The sequence below is a fragment of the Excalfactoria chinensis genome, chromosome 1 (genome assembly GCF_039878825.1).
Source record: "Excalfactoria chinensis isolate bCotChi1 chromosome 1, bCotChi1.hap2, whole genome shotgun sequence".
Classification (NCBI taxonomy): Eukaryota; Metazoa; Chordata; class Aves; order Galliformes; family Phasianidae; genus Excalfactoria; species Excalfactoria chinensis.
In genome coordinates this window covers 107,660,388-107,683,723 of record NC_092825.1, presented here as the reverse complement: position 1 = coordinate 107,683,723, position 23,336 = coordinate 107,660,388, and the positions used below count along the sequence as shown (strand labels likewise).

The following is a 23,336-nucleotide window of genomic DNA, read 5'->3' as shown; positions in this document are numbered from 1 at the left end:
TTCTAGAGTTTACTCCTCTTGGAGTTTTCTTGTGAGCTTAGAATACTGATGTGCATTTTCCATTTGTTTTTCATTATCCTTTCCTAATGTGATAATTCTAGCTGCTATATGTTCTCCAAAGACCAGCCTGACTTCTCTGTATACTCATTGATTATACAGTACCATAGTCTTCCCCTCTTCAGTTTTAGCATTCAGAATTGTAAGTACTACGATGGCAAAAGCTACTTCTAAGTAGTAGCTTAACTTATTACAAAGCATTTTATGATACAATAGGGTGTACTGTCAACAAACTTCACCTGTAACAAAAAATGCTCAATACTATTAGTTCAATATGTAGGTGGTGAAATAAAATTTAAAAATATGTGTTTAAGTTCAGATTAACACAATGTACATTTTTATGGTCAGAACTCAAAATCTCTATGGGATAATTAGTCAATTCACTGAAAGTTTGATAACAGAGTAAATAAAGGAACAAACAATAAGGGGCAAAGGGGATGTCTACCTACCTTAAGTTTGGTAAAGTTAGATCCTTCAGGTTTTTTCCTTCAGCCAATAGCAAATCTTTTAATTTCTGACTAATTCACAAAACCCCTTAAGCAGATGTTTAATGCTAGCAGTTGATTAAACACTTTCATAAGTTGGAGTCTGGCATAAATTTTATTTTAAAAGCTTTCTTTTTAAATGTTTTTAAACTCATTTCCTTCTTACCATTGTTAAGCACTCAGCAATTGGCTTGAACGTGAGAGGATATAGAGCTATTTCACCTAGACCCACATTTATTGAAGGAGGGCCAGAAAAGCCTGGTCCTTCCAAAACTGCTTCAAGTTTCCAGTCCTGGCTAGACATGTTTCTCTGAAATCAAAGTAAAGACATAAATTAGATTATGCTTTTAAAGTTCTTAATATGCATTTCAGCCTTTACTCTCAGTTATAATCAAATCAGAACATGGTCCTCTTTCTTTCCTGAACCACTGGAACAGAGCTCCTTTTAAATCCCTTATTCCAAGAAAACAGTTAGTAGCAATACTATCAATATCAATACTGTCAGCAAGACTCATTAGATAAAAATTCAGGATATAGCCAATGAGATGGAATGGGATTTATAAGTAACATTAAAAACATTTACCTCTATCTTTAAGGTCCTGCTTAATGCTTGCCAAAATTGTTTCTCTTGCATCTGTGGAAAACGCTAGCAAATCTCTTAGAAGTGTTAATGTGGAGTACTAGAACATATTGCCTCATTTTGCCACTTACTGTATTACAGGACTAGCCTCGCTTTCTAATTAATTCTGTCTCCCAAAGGAGTATTTACAGTCCTGTGTTTTAAGAAACTGGTCTTTCAAGAGACTGATCTATTTTAAAGAATGGTTATGCTAGGTAGTATGGAACCATGTTTAAGAAACCCGTTTTGTCTTGCATATAGACATATCACAAGACTGCTTAATTATGGCAGGAAGTGAGATAATAAAGTGTAATATATGTTTGTGGACTATGTAAAAATAGTTAAATTTAAATAATCCTATTCATACAGCCAAGAATGCAATCTGAAAAAAAGAAATTAAAAAAATATATGTATGAAAAGGAGAAAATAAACTGAACTCAAGAGCTAGTGTCATCCTTGACAAAACACAGAAGACTGGTCTATTCTACAAAAAAAGGAAATAACCCTTTGACACAAAATGAAGAAAAATGCCAGAGGTAGATTTGAATTTTGGAGTATAGAGACTATTCCCATTCCAATTCTGGCTTTCATCTTTGAAAGTCTCTTAAACTCAGCTATCTCAGCCTTAGAAATAAATACATACCATCAACTATGGTCATCAGAGCTAACTTCCTAGCATGGCATGAGATCTGCAACACCCTACATCTATGCTTGGATTAATATATAAGACCATAGTTACTTAGTTGTTAGCAGGTAGATTTCATAGTAGTTGAGCACAAATGCCTGTTTCGAAATTGGAGATTTATACAGTGCCTTGTTTTTTCAAATTACTTCTATTACTGTGATTTCCAGTTCTGTAATAATAACAATTACAATATCTGTGGTAAAAAGCATGAAAGTAAGAAAGTAATTTATATCAGTATCCTCATGGTGAAGGTAAAATGTGAGAAAAGGAAGACATTTTTCTTCTCATGCGCTTTTTCCCCCCACATCAGGAACAACTTTATCCTTTCGAAAACAATCTTGAATAGTTCTAAAACTAGCAGGTCATCAGCCTTTGAACACTCCTTGAAATCTGGCAGTTTGGAGACATGACCATTGCCCTGGAGAGTCTGTTCCAGGGCCCGACCACTGTCTGGCGAAGAAAATTTTCCTAACACCCAACCTGACCCTCCCTTAATGCATCTTCAAAGTTTGCCTTGGTAGCTTTGCCCTAAGAAACTGTCAGATTTTCACAATAAGCTCTATATTATGTCCAATATGGACTTCAATTAATAATACTCTAAGTTAGTATATACATGCTTTTGTGGATTTTGCAATATTGAGTTTTAACTCTATTGATCAAGAGTTCACTATTTAAACTCCTGAATCTTAATTCAGTTTGTTGCAGTAAAGTGAACTTACTATTGGAATGTTCTGAATCACTTCCTGGTAAGCAGGAGTTAGAAATTCAATCTCTGCTTCCACATCATCTGCAGTCACTACACATTTAAGCACATAGACACGAAAATCCCCTGAGGACTTCAGGAGAATCTGACAGTGGTAGCAACCAACACCCGGAGGAATGAATTTAATAGGAAGCTCAACTGCATCAGTTCTACCTAAAAACAAACAAACAAAACAATACAGTGTAATGTTATAAAACATGTATTTTACACACAGGATTTGGGAAGGGTTCCAGCAAATGGTAGAAGATTCCCCTAGTAGTACATACAATAATTTGAAATGAACAATGGAATTTTATAAATATTGTCATGTAAGCACATCCAGAACTTGCATTTTCCTAAAATAAAGGTATACTTAAACATTCAAACACCATTTTCTATTTTCTTTAGCTGTCCACAAGGCTTTTGTAAAGATTTATTAAAGCTAACGGATTTTGTAAAAAAGTTTATTGCATGAAAACGTTTGTAGATATCAAGAAAGTATATCAGATACTACTAAATACTTGAGTCAACAATTCCCAAGAAAGATATAGGAGAGATCAGACCTTATTTGGTAGCCTCAACAGTAATGGGAACCCTGCTAAGTTTAGTTGTTCTTATGAGAGCTTCCTATTAGATATTTCTACACTCAATTTTGGATTGAAAGTCTGGGATTCCAAAAACTGACAAGTGTTCAAGTTAGTTAGTTAGTAACAACTTCACTGTTTTATATTTAACAAAGATCATTCATTTCCAGCATTTTCCAGATTAAAAAAATAAAAAAAAAACTAATGCCAAAAGACCCTGTTGGAAAAGATGATGTCTGAGACAATGTAATGACTCAACAGAACCTCACAAAATAAAACTCTATAAACAATTCATTTCTCCCTGCAGGAGAACACCTGACAAATCCTTGTGGTTTCCTTTAGTCCTTTGTTATGGCTTATTTTCTGATGTTATGTAAGATAACTGTACATGATTTTCAATGACAAGCACTGAATTTTGAAAATGCAATCCATCTTCATTTGCAGTGCTGCTCATTCCCTTTCATGAAGTAGTTTTCCTCATAAGTTCAGTTCTCCCTCCCTGCAATGAACAGCAAACTGAAGCTTTCTACTTGCCTCATGTCTTCTGTACTTCAGTTTTTTACACAAGAATAGCAGAAGTTCAAGAGACGAATCATACTGAATGATGTTATTAATCTTTTCACATTACTTGGCTATCAAAAAGATTATAAATTGCACCACAGGTTTAACCCTCTATGAAATAAATTAGTTTGTTCTCTTTTAAAGACAAGATTAATGGCCTGGTAATTTTTGAATTATTACCCTTAATTCCATCTTGTCACCATACTGTTATCCCCACTGGCTATCTTCCAGTGAAGCTGACCTGAGTTTGCCAGTTATGCAAAAGGTACAAGTGTCCATTCTTCAGTTCATGTAGAATTTTCTTCTTCTACAAGAATTATTTTAGGACATTGAAACAAAATGCATACTTCAAATTTCAAACACCCATTTAAAATATGGGCATTTCAAGATAAAATGGAATGGAAACATATCTAAAGAAAGGTAACACAGTGTATTGGAAGCTCCAAAATACTTCTTTGTTACTTCCTCTGTGCGCTAAATGGAAATTTTTATTACTACCGGGGGTCTTCTTAACTCTACTGAACTGAGCTTTGTCTTTCATTGAAGTTTCAATCAGTAATGCCTCCTATAGAAAAATTAAAAAACAATCATTCTGTTCCACATTTGTAATATTTAATTTGTTGCTACTTTTATCAAAATTTTTGTTTTTTGTTCATAAAAAATAACATTGAATAATACGTTACTTGATTCCTTGAAATGATCAATGAAATAGAAAGTCATTTTATCATGTTTATTTAACAAAGCAAGCATCTTGTGCAATGAGACATAGTTTCCATAGTGAGACAGTCACTGCAACAAAGTGATGCAGAAACCACATGTCTATGATTTATAAATGAAGGTGTTTTCTTTCCTGGGGGAAAAAAAAAATTCATACAAATTTTAAATGTCATCAGGTAAACTGGTCTTAAAAATCTTAACACATTTTCCTCTTACTCAGTCCTGTAAAATACACTGCTAAAATTAATTAGGAACTATGTAGTTCAAAGATTAAAGTAATCCACAGGGTCACAACTGGACTAATAAATTCTAAGGCTAAAGTAGAAACAGTAAGCAAAGGCCAGCAGCACTTGCCTCATTTCAGTGTAAGAGGAAGCAGAGCCTGTATTCATAGAATTGAATTGAAGCAGTCACTCCTCTGACAATGAAAGGGAAGCATTTCTCAGACAGTGAAAAAATCAAGCCAACAGTACAAGTTACTGGTACATTTTCCCTCCCAAAAGAAGATATTTATTATTTTATGGGGACAGATTTCACATGAAATAGCCAAACAGCTCTTGAACCACGAGCTTTGGACTCTCCTACTCTTCTGAGTGTCCTACTTAATTTGCTGCAGTCATGATGCCTTTATTCTCAGTCTGAGCTCCAATCTTAGGTTCTCTTAGTTCAGCTGGTGAAGCAGAGCACACTTCCCATAGCTGTCTTTTGTCTGACAACGAGGAAATGTTGAGAAGGAGCAACAGCTTGAACATTCTTGTGCTGAGAAGGGCAGGGAAGATTCACCATCCATATAACGGTCAACTGAGCTACATGCAATGAACTTCTTAAAAAATAAAACAGATCATGAGAAGTTTATTTTTATAGACTTGTGCTAGACAAATGCCTATGGGAAGCATTTACTTGATTATGAATCGGACTTGAATTTGGATGTGAAACAGCTGTCAAAACAGGGCCACTTACTAAAATAGAACTTCTGGCACGTAACATGACCGTGCGTTCTAGAAAAACTAATTTACAGCACATAGGTGTTGCTCTTGTTCTCTGACAACTGCCTGGCTTCTTATGCCATTTACTTGGTACAAAAGACAATCTAGTAACCATCTGGAATCAGTAACACCTATGTCTTCAGGTTATAGCTCATTTTATGTCTGCCTGGCTTGAACTCAAAGTTAATCCTCTGTGTCAACCAAAGAACAGTTCCTTTCAAAGAAAAATAATGATGCTTCTTGTGGACACTGAGGAAAAACATATGCTACAGTTTAGTAATAACAGTGTTCTGTGGATTTATTCCTATTTAATCATATCACAAACTGTGGGAGGAGGGACAGAAAAAGAAGAGAAATACTATTCTTTCATATCACATCAGTTGGAATAGTTTCTGAAGGTAGGAAACTGCATGCTTTCAGCAGTTAGAGAACTACCTGTACAATTTATTAGCTTTCATTGAGCAGTATCTGTTCTGAAAGTAAAAGCTCTATTTTACAATGAACTTAACTCAGCCTCTGACACTGTGCATGTCACAAGGAATTGGCTACATTTACCTGAAGACTGAATTTGCAAGTATTGACTCTTGTAAGGTTGAATAATCAATATATAATATTAAAGAGACTACACTCTTTTGACTTTTGCTTATGCATCAGGTCATCAGACTTAGAACATTAGTCTACCTTGTAGCCTTGAAAAAGCAATCACTCTTCTATATATTTTAATGAATGCTTACATGCTCTGAAATTTTTGCTATCATTGTGTATACTCATTTGCTGTTATTTTCTTAGATTTATCTAAACATGTGGGATGAAGAATATCTAAGAAGTGCACTATTGACACTTTTTCCCATATAAATGCAGTACATCCTTACAGATGTAATCGAACAGTTAAATACATATGATCATAGATAGAATCACCAAGGTTGGAAAAGACCTAAAAGACCATCCAGTCCAACCGTTCACATATTACCAATAGTTCCCACTAAACCATGTCCGTCAACACAACATCCAGTCTTTCTTTGAACACCCTCAGGGTCGGTGACTCCACCACCTCCCTGGGCAGTCCATTCCAGTGCCTGACCACCCTTTCTGAGAAGTAATATTTCCTAATGTCCAGCTTGAATCTCCCCTGCCGTAGCTTGAAACCATTCCCTCTGGTCCTATCACTAATGACACAAGAGAAGAGGTCAACACCCAGCTCACTACATCCTCCCTTCAGGACATTATAGAGGGCAATGAGGTCTCCCCTGAGCCTCCTCTTCTCCAGGCTGAACATTCCCAGCTCCTTCAGCCTCTCCTCATATGGCCTGTGCTCCAGACCCCTCATCAGCTTTGTTGCCCTCCTCTGAACATGTTCCAGGTCCTCAATGTCTTTCTTGCCGGGGGGGGAGGGGGAAAGGGTCAATCAGAAGATCAAGATAATGCTGGAAAAACACTGCCATTTGCTCAATCTTATCACAAATAATCAGCAGTCATGCTCATGTATCAAATTCAGAATTGGCAAGTGACACCACAATGAGGTAGAACAAAGATTCTTGTGCTTGGTTTTGTGTTTGTTTACTCATTAGTTTTTTAATGAATGTTGGAAGAATACTTCTGAAAAGTATAGAAAAAAGCAGGCTTCACAGTGAACTATGTCAATGGGCAACTGGAATCCATCCAAATAAAAAGTTTCCTTCATATATCTTAAGAAATATAGTAAAGCAAATGTGTTTTCTTAAATCATCTAATAGTCTTCTCTAAGGTCTAGTGGTGATGAGAAATGCACACAGAACAAAGAGATTTATTACTGTCTTTAGAGAAGCAGTACCTTCTATGTCTCACAAAAGTAACGGTGACTGCAAAGACAAAGATAAGCCCTGACACTGACAATCACGTAAGAATTTGTTAGAGCTCAGTGGTAAAAACCTTAATCATATATCAGCATCCTCCGCCCTAAAGGATTCATTTGTCAAGTGAGAGTGAAGACTTCCCTTTCTATCCACAAATTCTTTTCCTAGACAGATTCTGGGTTTCACTGAATCTTTTGGAGGACAGTATTAAATTCTGAACATTGAACAAGGTGAAGGACACTCTGTTATATTTCCTGAGGACTAATAACTTTCTTCACCGCAGCAGTAAACTTATTCAAACACCAGCATAAGAAAAAGGATTTCCATGTGTTTCACAATACATTTAAAACACTAACAAATATGATTGTTCTCCATTGAATTCACTACTGCAGGTATGAAACAAAAAAGAAAATCATCCAGTTTAATATTTTATACTTTTCTCTTCTGCAAGCCCAAAACAACTTTCTAAAACTATTTATATATATTCAATTATACAGCTCCTGTGAAAATTATAAAGTCCTTATTTCACCATTTTTCAAAACCACAATTTGAAACAGAACCAATATTTAATGTTTAATATTTAAATATTTTAAATCTTTGAATAGAAGAAGAGTACAAAAGAAATGTTACCCTTTACACTTTTAATCCCGTTTGTGGCTCACTATCCTGGATGATTAAGACCACCAAATGTAATTAAATTTTTATTATGGTGCTGCCTGTTAAATCATAGAACTGAACTCTGAAGGTCTTAACATGCTAGGGAGTTAGAGTGAAGTCTCAGAATATAAACAGTATAATGAAGATATAACAAAATCCATGTTTTGGACATTAACTAAGTAATTATGCTTAAAAAGATTAAGACTTTATGCATTAAAAAAAAAAAAAACAAAACACTAAGATACTGGAAAATTTATACAGCATGAGGAACATAGAACACTAGGATGAGAACAGAATTACTGATAACACTTTATAGAAGAATAGATTTAAAGCTTCCGAAAATTGCTTTTGGTAAAGAAAAATAAGTTTACTCTGATTAAAACTAATGCTGAGAAAGTACACAAGACATTTAAAAGTCAAGTCATACAAAGCAGGAGATAAAGTTGACCACAAGTCATGAAAAAGTGTTAGTGCAAATTTTCAAATAACATATTTCTCAAGTATATAAAGTGGCTAGGAAATAGTACTAACATGAAAAAATCCATATTATAGATGATACAGTGTAGGTATTTTTTACTTAGCTATTTGATATGACTGCATAAAACAACAAAATAAGGAAATTCTTGAAAAATATATTTCCTATTAAACAATCAGAATTAAGTATGTCAAATAATGTTTTAAAACTTAATTTTTAGTTGTTAGTTATTCTGCATTTACTGATGAGTATGGTAATGAGCATATAATATTTCTAATTAGGATCATAAAATAGCAGGGGTAGGAAGGGACCTCAAGAGATCATCAAGTCCAACCCCCCTCCTAAAGCAAGTTTCCTACAATAAGTCACGCTGGCAGACATTCAGATTGCTCTTGAATATCTCCATATGAGAATCCACAACCTCTCTGGGCAACCTTTTCCAGTGCTTTATCATCCTTACCATAATGAAGTTCTTCCACATGTTAGTACAGAGCCTCCTATGACCATGTTTTAGGCCATTGCTCCTTGCCCTATCACTAAACAACACTGAGAAGAGACTGGCCTCATCCATTTGCCTCCCACCACTCTTTAAGGCCCTAAGATGTAACAAAATTAGGTTATTTAAAATGAAGTGATAAAAAATAGTGTATTTATGTTGCACATTCTTTGTACTGTTTCTAAGTACTGTTAGAAATGGAATTTACATCCTGTTACATTAGAAGTTACATAAACGATAGCATATGAAAAAAAAAAACCTTCCCAATTCCAACATAAATGTCAGATACAAAACCTGCAAACATCTACGCATAACACAACTACATCTTGCTATTTCCACATTTAGATCTTGTCCATTCTCTTTTGAATAGACAACAATAGGGTTTTATGGCAAAAAAAAAAAAAAAAAAAAAAAAAAAAGGCAATGAGTCAATTAAACAACTTGATTACCTAAAAATCTGTTCTATAACAAAACAACTGTGTGCAGTATGACAGCAACTTAATTAAACCTGCTCATTATGCTGCTGAAAAAATTATCACAACTCTTTCTTAATCTTCTCTGATTTGTATTAAAGTTGAAGCTTTCTTGGGATAGAAAAGGAAACAGAGTAGAAAAGACACATGTGATAAGAACCGAATATAACAGCTGGTTATCCTATTATTATAGCTACCCATTAATGAATGAAACATTTACTATACAGTCTACTTTGGAAAGACTTATGGCCTTCTGCTTTGTACTGCTATCTCTGCATTCTTAGCATCAGACATCACAATATTTCTCACATAACTTCAAGGTCACATCTTCCTTTTATCACCAGCACAAAGGGAATGACTCCCTGATTAATACGAGATTATGGTAACTGATGGAAAATGGAAAATAGAGGGATAGAGCCATTTGTTTCTTGAGGAAAGACAGACAAAGCATTGCTGCACATGCTGCATCCAAGAAAAATAGCAAATTGTTTGGTGAAGCATAAACATCATAATTTTTTACTGTCATTTTCTTTTAACCTGAGCTATATTTAAGGACTAAATTCTTTCCTAGGCTACTGCTTATGAACTGAAGTTACTAAAGCCTTTTAGCATCGCATTCAAAGAAATGGTGAATAATCACTGTGGCATATGGTCTTAAAAACCAAAATTTTTACTTTGCAAAGAATTTTAAGTTACATTCTGTGCATCTTGAAGAAGACCTTTAGGAGGATGAGTTCTCAAGTTGTAATTCAACAACAGCGAAGGCTTCCTAACAACCTCTGTATGAAATGCAGCTGGGCTGAGCATTAGACTGTGTCCTCAGGCGATGTGCTAATGTCATTTTCCCTAGATGACCTCCTTCCACATACAGTAAAGACAGTCTATTATTTTTCTGTGCTGTCATCAGATAGCTGTGGTACAACACATTAACTGTGATATAGATGCATAGATCATGGTATATAGAAACATAAACAGAAGCCAAGCAAAAACGTTTAAGATTTCAGTGTAAAACACAGAATACAAGAATAGTCAAAAGTTTATGAAAAATAACCAAAGCTGACAAGAGCACTGTGAAGACTGACCCATAACTTTTCATTAATGAAGAACAAGGAGCAAAGAGCGTACAATTAGATGACTGTTGGTGCTCAGTCAAGTTACAGAGCTTTCTTACTTTCTTGTAGCATCAGAATAGTGTGTCTTTGTTGTGTTCAACATACATCTTATATACTATTCACGTACAAGCAAAACATTCCTGTTCCTCTAACAGTTCCTCTAATCAGTTAATTGGTCCCAGCTCCTCCCAAACAACAGTGATAAAGGATGAAAGGTTTCTTAAGAGTAACAGGATTAACAATGTATATCAATGGAACCTCCTGTCTACCCTTAGACGCAGACACTGCTTGCTCTTGTCTCACACTCTAGTATTCCAGGGTTTCACAGTGATAAGGTCTACCAGAGAGTCTGATAAGCTCTTTGGTGACTTGCTCACAGTTACATCTTTCCCCACAGATGACACTTTCCTCAGGCTAACTGAGGAGAGACATAGCAAAAAAAGCACGCAGTAAAACTGGTAAAATTTGAGCACAGATCAGCCCTCCATCAGAAGACAGAAAAATAAGCACAAATTCACAATCTGACGGATAAACGGTCCAAAGTATTTCCTCTTTCAGAATGAGCCTGCTGTCATTGTGTGTCTGTGATAAAATCAATGGCATGTGGAAATCACTGTTTTGAGCTAATAAGATAGAACTTGTATGCTGATGAAAAAGACAAGACTGAGAACTTGAGCAGTAGCAGAATGGAGAAAATGACCATTTTCTGAATATGTTAAGGAAATCTTAGCAAACTAAATTTTCTGGGAGAATAAGTCAAATCCATCCTTATTTAAGAACATTCTTACCTATTTTCTCAGGCGAAACCACTTTTTCTGAAGGACCTGTGAAATTAACTCTGCTTGATGCCAACACAGGAATAGAGAGCTTCTCAGGAACCACAAAAAATTCCTGTGTGCTCACTTGTACGCTGTAATCCATGTACTTCAACTCTGGAGGGAATTTACGTGGTTTTAAGAGTTCATACCTCTGTAAGTAAATAATAACATATACATATGAAAATCATAATAATTTCAGGTTAAGAAATGCGTAATAGGACAGGCTTAAAGGTGTAATTATGTAAGTGAATTGGTAATTAGACCCATTACATAAAAATGGTTGAGAGCTGCTTCTAAATAAAAACTGTTTTATGAATGTTTTTTCTAGACATTGTATATCTGAAACATAAATTTTAAAATTAATACACATTTGGATTTACAGCTAAACCACCTCCTGCTGAGAAACCTTGGAAGCTTTTTGAGGAAGACCAAAAAGAAAAAAAAATATCAAAGCATTTAAAATTAACTTTATGGACAAATAATCTCCTCCTGTTGACACTGCTAATCAACAGCATGAGACATATTACTAAAATTTAGCACAATAGAAAAAAGAAATTCCAAATACGCATTTAAATCTCATAGCAGAAATTAAGTTAGACACCTGACAGAAAGCATTACAGAAATAATACTGTGATTTAATACACAATTTACTCACTATTGTAATTTCAGATCTGGTAACACAGTATATTTGCAATGATCAAGATTAATTGTAAGTTCAACAAAGTTAGCAATTCTAGTAACTCTAGTATATTAATCAAAGAAAAACAAAATAGATTTCTTTTTCTTCCAGTCAGGAAAAGAAGGTGACTTAAGTAAACATGAGTAAAATTTAAGGTTTAATAAAAATGGAAAATATGCAATGATTTACAGCAATTTTACAGGTACAAGTGGACCAACAATCAGCAGAAATGTAAGAGCAAATTTTGTTCTCTCCATTATTACATAAAAAAGTTATACCTCTAGGAAGTAACTATAAAGGTCTAAAGGGAATGAAAAAAAGAGTACTAGATATCCAGTACCAGATTTCTCTCTAGCCTACCACATATCTCCCAAAGGATTTAATGAGCCTAGACAATTCTTTAAACCACGAGGGCTTTGGAGAGGGTATTTTTCAGTCAGGAACTGAGGAGGGGCTATTTAGACAACAAACATAGATGCATACTTCAGCTCCAAATTAAGCAGCAGAACACAGGTTCACTTCAAAAACAAAAAGTTTCACCAGAACTTCTATACTGTCACTCTTATACAGACAGTAAGCAATAGTTCATCACAAAACAAAAACAAAAACCAAATAGGAACAACTTTTCAGAAATTTATCTGCATAGTGAATTTCTATACTGAAAAATCATTTTGAATAAAGTCTTTTCTATGGCAGTGTATGGCAGAAGTACTTCATTTAATTTCTCATGACCCTGTACTTTCTGTACATGGAGAACATACTTATTTTTGCACATTATTTTCAATCCTCACGTGATTATTTATTCAGTGTTAGTATCCATCATTACACATTTCATAACTTATAGTCCTCCGTTGTTCTACAATCTAATTAATTTTAGCGCTTACATTAGATCTTAGCATACTTAGTGATAAAAAGAAAATTCCATTTATGTTCTGTCTTGAATAAATTCACTTATTTCTCAGCAGTTGAAATACTGTTGAGTGACTGTGATATTAAAGGACTTCAATTTTAAAAAGTTTCTGAGCAGCATATCAGGCATAATCCAAAAGAAAAATATTTGAGTCCAGATTACATGGTTACAATCCTTATCCCACTACAAACATATAACATATTAAACCTACTTTTTGTTTTCCTCATTTAATTTGCTTATTACTTTTAAAATTTATCTGTAAGCAAAACACATTTAGCAATACCAAGGACACTAGGGAAAATTTTCTTCCATAGCACTGAGAATCATGTAGCACTGGGAACCCTATTTAAGTAAATGTCCAACCAGAAAACTGGAATAATATACAGCTTCTCAGCAATCTGCCATGTGGGAAATTCAATAATCAAACCCAGAGCTTTGTCAAAATGCATAGAAATTCATATTTTAATTCTGTGTAAGAGAAAACATTGGTTTAGCATTATCGCAATTACACATTTGTTCACAAATAGTAATTGAATGCTTACTGGACTATCGGGAGAATTTTTTTGCTTCAAGATATTGATTTCTTGGCAAAGTATCACTAACTAGGAAATATACAGGGATAGGGAGCTATAGTGTAAGGAAGATTTGCAGCCTTCCAAAACTACTATGTATTGATTGCAAAAAGAGAAAAAGTATTTCCCGTTCATCAATTTGTTCTTCATATAGACATGTCTGTTCTTATAAAAAATAAGCACAAAAATTCCATTTGAGTATTTTCATTTCTTAAGAAAATTAGTGTCAGAAAGAAGGCTAATATAGATAATTACGATGTATTACATAGAACGTGAAATCTTTTTTTAATCAATATTTTTTTTCAGAATATAACTGAAATAAAATATCAATGTTCTGTTTAACTGCAGCAAAGATTTCTTAAAGGAAACTCTTCTTAATAGTATGAGATAGAAAATTCTGCAGTGTCTGAGGGCAATGAGGATCAGTAACTGTCAGACTACTGAATGTGTAAAAAAAAAATAACTCCATTACACCGTTTCCCGAAACTTTAAATTTATCCATTTTAAAATTTCATTCCTACAAACAAGAACAGCTAATTAATTCCAGAACTGGATTACTGATTTTTCTCACCTCTATTCTGGACAGCCCTAGCAATGCAGTTGCAGCTCGGACACTACTGCTATCCAGAGTTCCTGTGAGCTTTCTTCTTTCATATTCAATAGTTGACATCTGCTGTTGAGCAGCAATAGCCAGAGCCCTTTCTCTTGATTCACTGATCAGCGGAATCCTGAGTTTTTCTTCAAGAGTCTGTCCAATTCTACATTTCAAATATAAAACTGGCTCTGCTGCACTTGAACCTATTTAAATAAAAACACATGAGGAAAAAGAAGAAAAAAAAAACCAATCAAACAAAAAAAAAAAAAAACAGACAACAGGTATTGTAACTGTACTAGAGCAGTTAAAATCCTTAACCTGCAAAGAAAATCCTGAACACAAAATTCCTTTGATATTCACTTATACGCTATTTATCTATTTACTTCCCTTATAATTTATTTCTTATTATACTAGAGAAATATAAATTAACATAAATTAAAATCCAAATGGAAAATTCAAAAATCCAACTCCATCTTACTACTTTCACAATAGAAGCAAAACATTTTTTAAGAAGTCTTTCTGCTACCTGTAAGACACAACTACCCTTTTATCCCTCTAGAATATTTTGCATCCCTACAAAAAGGAACCGCTAGCAATATAATTCTAATTAGAGATGGTAAAATTCAGTTTTTTTCCAAATACATTGCTTTGAGATCCACATTTTTCATCAAGCCTTTCTGAACTAAATAGCAACAAATATTTACTCATCCCTCATGTATGTGCACTTAAATAAAACATTTTCACTTTCCCAAATTAAAATATTAGTGGTAAGAAACCAGCTTGAAAGGAAGTGTGTGATAGAATCTTTGTGCACACCATGATATCAATCGAACTTAGAAAATGAATGTTTTATCTTATTAGGCAAGACTTTACAGAAAATGAGTGGAGACGTTACATTTAGGAGCAACATAGATTTCTGCTATTCCATGCAAAGGCTATAAATGGAAATCATCTTGCACTGTTCTGGTTAGCTTTAGATTCATAGCAGAGAAGTTTTTATAACTGACTTACATCTCTGTATTTACTTTTTATTTTTTCAGTGAATGTCTGTTACAATAACAAGCTGATCCACAAATTCAAATATTCTCATCAGTGATTTTCTTTGAATCTCAGCCCAAAGTGGCATGAAATGGCTGAGACATGAAGATCACAAGATAAGACAGTGCCACAAATAGGATCCTGAGTGGACTAATTCTAGTGTTAAAAGCAAGGAAGAGACTGTAGTAACTAGAAAGTTCCAGGTAAAGTTTAGAGAATGTACCAGGCAACACTAAGATAATGTCTCATAGTTACACTGTACTACAAACAACTGCTTATGTCAGATACATTTAACAAATTTTAGCAAAAATGACAGGGAACTAAGGAATATGTGTGAAGTAGATTGATTCGCACTATTTTTCTCTCCCATCAACCATTTACCCTACCTTCTAATGTACTGCTAACATGCAAAACATTTGGACTATCCATTGGAAGCAGTTCTGAAGGCAAAGGTATGTCACCTGCTCCTTCCACAAGATACACAAATTCTCCGATCTGAAATACAGGAATACATAATCAATTTGCAATTCCAGAACCATCATTTTAGAACTATGATCAAATAAAAGCAAATTTTTGTTTCAAACCCCATTACGAAAATCATGTTTCTTTAATTACTGTATCTGAAAATTAAAATAAATAAATAAATAAAATCAACATGATGAGTCCTCATATATTTTAACTGCATGAGAATGCTTTGAACCATATATACACTGGTAAATTCTTATTATGTGCTATAGCCATGTATATTTAAAAATGTATACAAGTTGCCTTGATTGCCTTTCACTGATAAGAACTGTAATTTTGAGCCAGTAACACTTTTCTAGAAAGCAAACAGGAGTGGAATTCAAAGCAGGCTAGCATCGGCTACAAAATATCCTCTAAGAAGAAAATAGGTTAACAAATCTTACTTATTTCATCAAAAATAATTAAAGCCTTGTAGGAACTTGAAAGCAAACATGAACACAGACTAGAAAAAGACAGTAATTTGTCATAGAGGAAAGTATAAATTAATGATCAGAGAAATAACACTTTCAGTCATTGAAGAAATTAAAAAAATAATAAAAAATAAAGGGGCCAATTGAAAGAGAAAAAAGATATTATTTAAAAAAATAAGAAAATTCTATAGAGTACTCTAAGTTACAGAAAGAACCTAAATTAGGTCCTTAAATACCTAGCGAAGATTTAGTACATATAATATTATTGCTTTACTAATTTCTGCATCTTTTAATTACTGCTTTTTTTGTTGTTGTTTTTTTTAAATCACTTGACTGAAATGTAGAGGATCAAATGGTGCTGCAACAAAACATATAACTTGCCATAGAAGGTCATCTCTTATATTTCCCATAAAAAACAGTTCATAAAATCCTGCTTTAAAAATGCATATCTGTCATTTATTCTTCATTCCAGATACGAGGGGAAAAAAATCTTTATATCATTTAGTTCATCTGCCAAACTATGCATTTTTTTCTCTCTAATATTGGTCAGTAACAGAAGATGAATTTGGTATTTATTTTATTCCAGGCTTCAACAAAAACTTACACTGGCAACATTGCAGTTATGTTTCTGACCCAGCAGAAGGAAACCTATTCAATTTTCATGGCACTTTCTCTCCTTTTTTGGTTCAAGAGTTCAGAGAAATCTTCCTTGAGAGGAATTAAAGAATCCTGCAGCAAAATTGGTTTCCCACATATAAAATAATAGCCACTCCTGGGAGCCAATTTCAAGAGAAATTATGGAGCATTCTGGCTCCATAAGGGTTATTAACAAACTCACAGCACATACAGCTAATTTTGTGAAGGTACTGGTTGCTAGGTTGCCATTCTACTACCAATTACTTTTCTTTCCATTGCTTACATCAACATGCTTATACGTATGAACAAAATTCCCTATTTCCCTCCCTGCTTTGAAAATATTTTGCTTTTTTATCTCCATAATATGCAAATCCTGTTTTCTGATTGTGATCTTGAGGAACGGGGGCCTGAAAAAGTGGGGTCGGGACTCTGAACTCTGGGAGTGTAAACTTAGGTTGTTTACAAAATTTTTGTTCAAGATCTCTTGGGAAGCTGTCCTTAGAGACAAAGGATTGAAAGAAAGATGGCTACTCTTTAAGGATGCCTTTCTGAGAGCACAAGAGCTCTCTGGCTCTCAAAATAAGAAAACAGGCAGGGGAGGCAGTAAACCAGCATGGCTTCACAAGGACCTGCTGGTCAAACTGAGGGAAAAAAAAGAGATTGTAACAAATGTGGAAACAAGGGTGTATCACCTGGGGAGAATAGGGATGCTGTCCAGACTTGCAGAGAGGGGATTAGGAAAGCCAAGGCACTGACAGAATTGAACTTGGCAAGGGGTGTTACAAACAACAAGAAGGGATTTTATGGTTATATTGGCCAGAAGTGTCAGGCCAAAGAAAGAGTACCTGCTTTGGTAAATGAGAAAGGAGAACTGGATACAACAGATATGGAGAAGGCTAAAGTACTAAACAAGTTTTTTTGCCTCAGTCTTCACTGGCAGCCAGGATTCTCATATTTCTCACATCCCTGAAGCTTGCATTCCTGAGCCTCCAAGTGGGAACTGGAGAACTCCTGCCCTGCTGTTAAGGTAGAGCAAGTCAGAGACTGCCTCATGAGATAATGTATATAAGTCCATGGGGTCAGATGACATGCACCCCACAGTCCTAAAGGAGCTGGCTGATGTGGTTGCTCTCCCTCATATTTGAAAAGATGTGGTTGTTGTGCAAAGTCTCTAGGGACTAGAAAAAAAGTAAACGTCACTCCCATTTACAAGAAAGGAAGAAAAGGGGACCTGGTGAACTACCAGCCAGTGAGCCTCACTTCAGTGCCTGAGACGATTGTGGAAGTCCTACAAGACATGTTAAGACAGCCAGCATGACTTTACCAAGGTTGTGCTTGACCAGTCTGGTGGCCTTCCATTGTGGAGTTGTTCAAGCCTTGACATGGTCATCCACCGTATCCTTATCTCTAAATTTGAGCAATACAGATTTGAGGGGTAGACTATTCAGTGGATAAGGAATTGGTTGGAAGGCCATAGACAGAGGGTTGTGGTGAATAGCACTGTGTCCAGGTGGACATCAGTGGCAAGCGGTGTTCCCCAGAGGTCTGTCTTGGGACTGGTGCTCTTCAATATCTTCATCATAGACATCGTTGTTGATCAAAAATAGGACTTGGTAATTTGATTAAATCAATTTCACTTAAAAAACAAAGGAAATTTCAGATTAAATGAATCAAGAAAAACTGTAAAGGGTCAGTATTCATGTACAACATGTACAACAGGCAAATGCATTTAGTTTGTATTGTGGATATAAAAGGGCAGTGAATTTTGGTTTACATTTCTTTGCTAAAACTTGCAACTTTATGCAATCTTCTGATCTTCTTAAGCAACATCTGCCTGAAAGAATTACAGTAATATTGTACTTCAACCAAAATAAATAAATAAAATACAGAAAATTAAAATATTTTCATTTCCATGTCTGCACACACATCACCTCAAACATCTGAAAGCTTTACAGAAATGATATTAATTGACTAGGATATCATGTGAAAACCACTTAAAGAACTTAGTTTCAATTCTTACCATTTCATTAACCAGAATGACAGTGCAGTAACGTTTTTCCAGATTAAATGGAAGAAAGTGAATCTCTAAGGCTGCAGAGCTTCTCCCTGCCAAGAACAGTTTTTCCAGGGGGCTGAAGAACTCAGGCAGGGGGCTGGACTGGTCAGCTGTTAAAAAAAAGTTTTAATGGTTGCTCAGATAGAACAGAATGAGACATAATACACTGCATCGGCCCAGGATACTGTATACAGCCTGCTGTAATAGTTGGTATTAAAGGTACTTCAACATTACACTCAATATTGCATGCTGTATTATTTCAACAGATTTTGCTATCATTGTTCTTACTGCATGTACTGAAATAAAATCAGAGTAAACAGACTGTTCTCAATATCAGTAAAAACTCTTTAAAGATGTGCAGCCTATAACTAAATAACTCCTCTTTAACACTCCAGCTTAATACTATTTAAATGAATTCCCTTGCCTTCAGCATGTTGTTCCAATATGAAATTCTCCAGACTTATTAATAACTAAATTCTGTCGAGCTTACTTTTTTTGTATTGCTTTCAAATAAACATTGTGTTGACAAATTACATTCTTCCTAATACACTAAGAATCTTATAGGTGAATCTGGCAGGTTCAGACAACATTCTCAGTGAGTGTTTTTCCCCTACTAACCAAGTTTGGGTAATGTAGAACACTTTAAAACTTGAATTTTTGTTCAGCCTTGGCTGGCTAACACTCTAGAAAGGTCAATAGACTGAAAAGCAGAAGTGCAGGTAACTGAAATGAACACAGATCACAGAACTATAGAATGGTTGAGGCTGGAAGGGTCCCCTGCATCTACCTGGTCCAACCCAGCATGCTCAAGCAGGGCTGAATAAGAAACTTACTTCATGCTCTGGGTAGTTAAATACATGTGATTCACCACCTCCCTCCCAAACACCAAGAGCTTCATTTAAGAAAACTCTAATTATCCCCACCTCCCACCCCCAAATATTTCAGCTCCCCATAGGTCAAACTGAATGAACAGTTTCCAAAGAAAAGGAATTTCCCAACATTCACATTTCAGCCAACAGCTAAGCTGCACATCAATCTGCTGTTTCCAAAGCTTACATAAACAACAACAAAAATAAACAAACATAAAGGCCCATTTTTACCCTTCCATCCAACAGGGTAATTGATTTTTTATTTTTTTTACTACTTAAGGCAATACTTTCCAAATTTGTCTCCTGTTCAAGTGTTCCTCATCCAAAGTATTTCAAACAAACTGTGGAACAGTAAGTCTTGTGGGAGCCCTCCCTCCTTACCAGCTCCCTGGATTGTGAAAAACTAAAGAGTTGCCATTCAGTAAATAATTCAGCTATAATAAAAGCAGTCGATTATTGTGGCTGCTCCATGAAAAGCAAAAATGTATTTCCTGATGCCTGCTTTCCACTTACAACTACTCTTGCCCCTTAACAGCAATATCTCCTCAGTTCAGGATGTAAGACACATAGAAGACTCTTATTTAGGTTTTGTTTGCCATGTTACAGAGATGAATGAAAAAATTATTCTCAAAGAATTATGCATCTACAAGAAATGAAAGCATACAGTTAGGCTCCTATGAACCTAAAACACTATAACAAATGTCTCTGCAGCTTCAATCTGAAGCTAAGCTCGCTTTGAAAGCTGTTCATAAATTCCTGCAATAGTTGTAAACTACTTCATTAGCTAAGGTAAATAGATTTTCATGAATTTTTATGAATATTACATTTGTTAGCTGTTAATCATATCTCAGAATACAATATGAGAAATGAATATAAATGGAAGGGTATATGATTCAAATTCAATTACTTATCTGTTCTCCATATACCTTCACAAAAACAAAACAGTGTTTTCCAAGAGGACAAAATTCATTTTATAAGGTCAAATTTTGCTCAAGAGTAAAAGTAAGAATAAAAAACTTGTGTTTTTACAGAATTTTTTCATTTTCTGTTTCATAGAAAATAAAAGCAAGATTTGTAATGTACTGTCAATGAGTATTTTCAAAGATAAACCAATTAAGTTGAAGAAGCTCTACAGTAAACTCCCATGCAGCTCTTAAAAGAATGAAATATGCACTTTTAAATTTATTTAGGTTAAAGTAACTAGGTCTACAGTGCAGCTTTACAAAGAAATCCAGTTAATTCAACAAATAATACATACTAGTAAAATAATAATTATCAAGTGTATTTTAAGATTTCAGAATCTTACTCAGATGCTTTAATTGCTATTACAGTAAGGTAAGGGGTTATAGTAGTATAGAGATACTTACAGCAATTAAAGTTTTTGTCTTCATTTGGCTCTTCAGGCAGTGTCCTCTTTTTACAGTTTAACACATTATTTTCAGAACTAGAAGGAAACAAAGGAAAGCAATAGACCAAAACTAGACATTAGTATTTCTATTAATAGACAGCTTCTTTCCTTTGTATAGGTATAAATACTGGAAACTCAATTTTTTTGAATAAAAAACAAACAAACAAACAACAACAACAACAACCATTTTGGAACCAGTCATTTATCAGTAATGGTTATATGATTTCTTTGATTTACACTGGGAGTAATATTTACAATGAAAGTAGAACAGGATTCCTCAGTTAACTTGTGTGATATCTCTGCAGTATTCATATAAACCAAATTCTGTTTACATATATATATATATGTATGTATGTATACGTGTATATATATATATATACATATACATAAGTCAAAAGCATTCCCGAGACAATAATACTTTCTAGTGAATTTGACCATAATTTTTCTCTTTATCATTTGAATATCCTATGACAATAGATAATTATTCCCTGGTACACCCTGTGGTAGCAAGGACTTGCATTTCACTGATCAACTCAGTTGATTTCACATCAGTTTTTCAATGTTCCCCTAAAAGGTTATTCTAGAAATACATCAAAAAATCCTATTTATTTAATGTTATATACCAGCTATCTAACCTATCTAACTATATAACCAGCTATCTATACCAGATATCTAACAATTTCTATTCAGAGCATAAAACAGCATGGTTTCATCCTAATATAACTTAACAGGAAAAACTGGAAAAGTTAATCATTAAATGCAATTTTCTAAAATAAATATTTTAAATAAATATCTCTCCTCTCCACGATGCACCATACTGTTTCAAACACATGCATTTTGGTATAGTCTCAAATATACTTAAATGATCTCACAGTAGTTCCCAGAGGGAATCAGTAGCACACAAACTATTTAAAACTTACAAGCTACCATTTCCTCCAAAAGGAAATGGGGCACAATTATTTAAGAAAAAAATGCAATATGGACAGATGAACAATTGCATTTTTCTTGGCAAAAAAAGTAGGGACATATAAATCATTATCTTCTTGCTTCAGTTAATTTAGTTCACTTGCAAGGTTCTTTTCCACAAGGCTATGGCCCTGAAGAAGGGGAATGAGAAAGCCTGGAAACAGGTAGGCTTGTTTCTCCCAACCTCTTTTACACCAAGGCTACAGAAATGGTCTATATACAGTACTAGTGCAATTAATTACTCATGTGCAACTAATATAATCAAATTTTTGTCTGAAAAAGGAGAAAAAGGAACGAAGAGGATAAATTTTAACCTAAGCACCCTACTCTGTTCATGGTGTTATTGTTTTCTGAGTGAAGCTGAAAAGAACATATATGTTTGAAAAAAATAATCTTACAACAAAGTCACTGCTTATTCCCATTCCTTCAAGTCAAATTGTGCTTCATACCATCTTTTTTAATAATATTACTAACTTGTTCTCTTGATATTACTTCATATTCTTTCTGTCCTTCTTAAAAAATAAATACCAGTGTTGACAGAAGACTCTGCTGTTACATTTATAGAAGGACAGTTGTGTTTAATTTAAAGTAAGTACAGGCAAGAGCCCAGAGATGCTGAAAAAAATATACTGCAATGTATCTTAAAAAAAAAAAAAAAAAACAAAAAAACAAGAAACTGCAAGTAGGTTTTTCAGCTCTAGACTTGGGTTTAATATTATCCACACATAAAAGTAATTCTCCTCTAGCAGTAAAATTTGATGAACCAGCTTACAGTAAACATTTCTAATGTACAGCATTTGCTAGCCACTTGATCTCTCTTACAGTGTTAATCTCACTAAAAAATAAAAATAAAAATAAAATATCACAACCTTCAATAAATGGACTGTTAAAATTTTCAAAATATGATACTCTGGAGATTCAGTTTAATACCTCTTCTTAAAAGCCATTTTTCAGAAGGGAAAATGATCTCTGAAGTCTGTGGGTTCAACGTTCTAAGCCAACAAATAGTTATCTCCTTTCACACAAAATTACAAAATTACATATTTCATAGAAAATAGGTATTTCAATGCTTTATCTTTGAATCAGAATGCCCAGGTGTGATTGCAAAGACACAGTCAAGAACAAAAAAATCATTATAGAAACAATGAACAAGTTTAAAAGCTATATGAAAACAGACAATAAATATAATAATGGAATGATGACTTTATACATTTAAGACCATACATAGTACAACAAGTCTTCACAGGGGTTTGCATAAATCCCCTTTTTGGAGATGAATGACTGACAGACTTGTTGCACTGATTAGAAGGTCTGTCTTTGTACATTTATTCTCACCAAAATAATCAAAGTATTTGAAGATAAATAAAGCGGAA

The 23,336-nt window shown here is 34.3% G+C and overlaps 1 protein-coding gene across 1 annotated transcript in view; it reads right to left on the bottom strand.

Moving 5' to 3' along the window:
* The window catches only part of CFAP47 (cilia and flagella associated protein 47), a 221,468-nt gene that overhangs the window by 119,199 nt on the left and 78,933 nt on the right, over nucleotides 1–23,336 (bottom strand). Inside the window, exons 41-47 of the mRNA XM_072339839.1 lie at nucleotides 20,957–21,033; nucleotides 18,685–18,830; nucleotides 15,480–15,588; nucleotides 14,032–14,258; nucleotides 11,270–11,450; nucleotides 2,566–2,762; nucleotides 709–852 (exon numbers count right to left, since the gene is read on the bottom strand). Coding sequence (XP_072195940.1) covers nucleotides 709–852; nucleotides 2,566–2,762; nucleotides 11,270–11,450; nucleotides 14,032–14,258; nucleotides 15,480–15,588; nucleotides 18,685–18,830; nucleotides 20,957–21,033 — 1,081 coding nt within the window. The remainder of the gene's footprint in view (nucleotides 1–708; nucleotides 853–2,565; nucleotides 2,763–11,269; nucleotides 11,451–14,031; nucleotides 14,259–15,479; nucleotides 15,589–18,684; nucleotides 18,831–20,956; nucleotides 21,034–23,336) is intronic.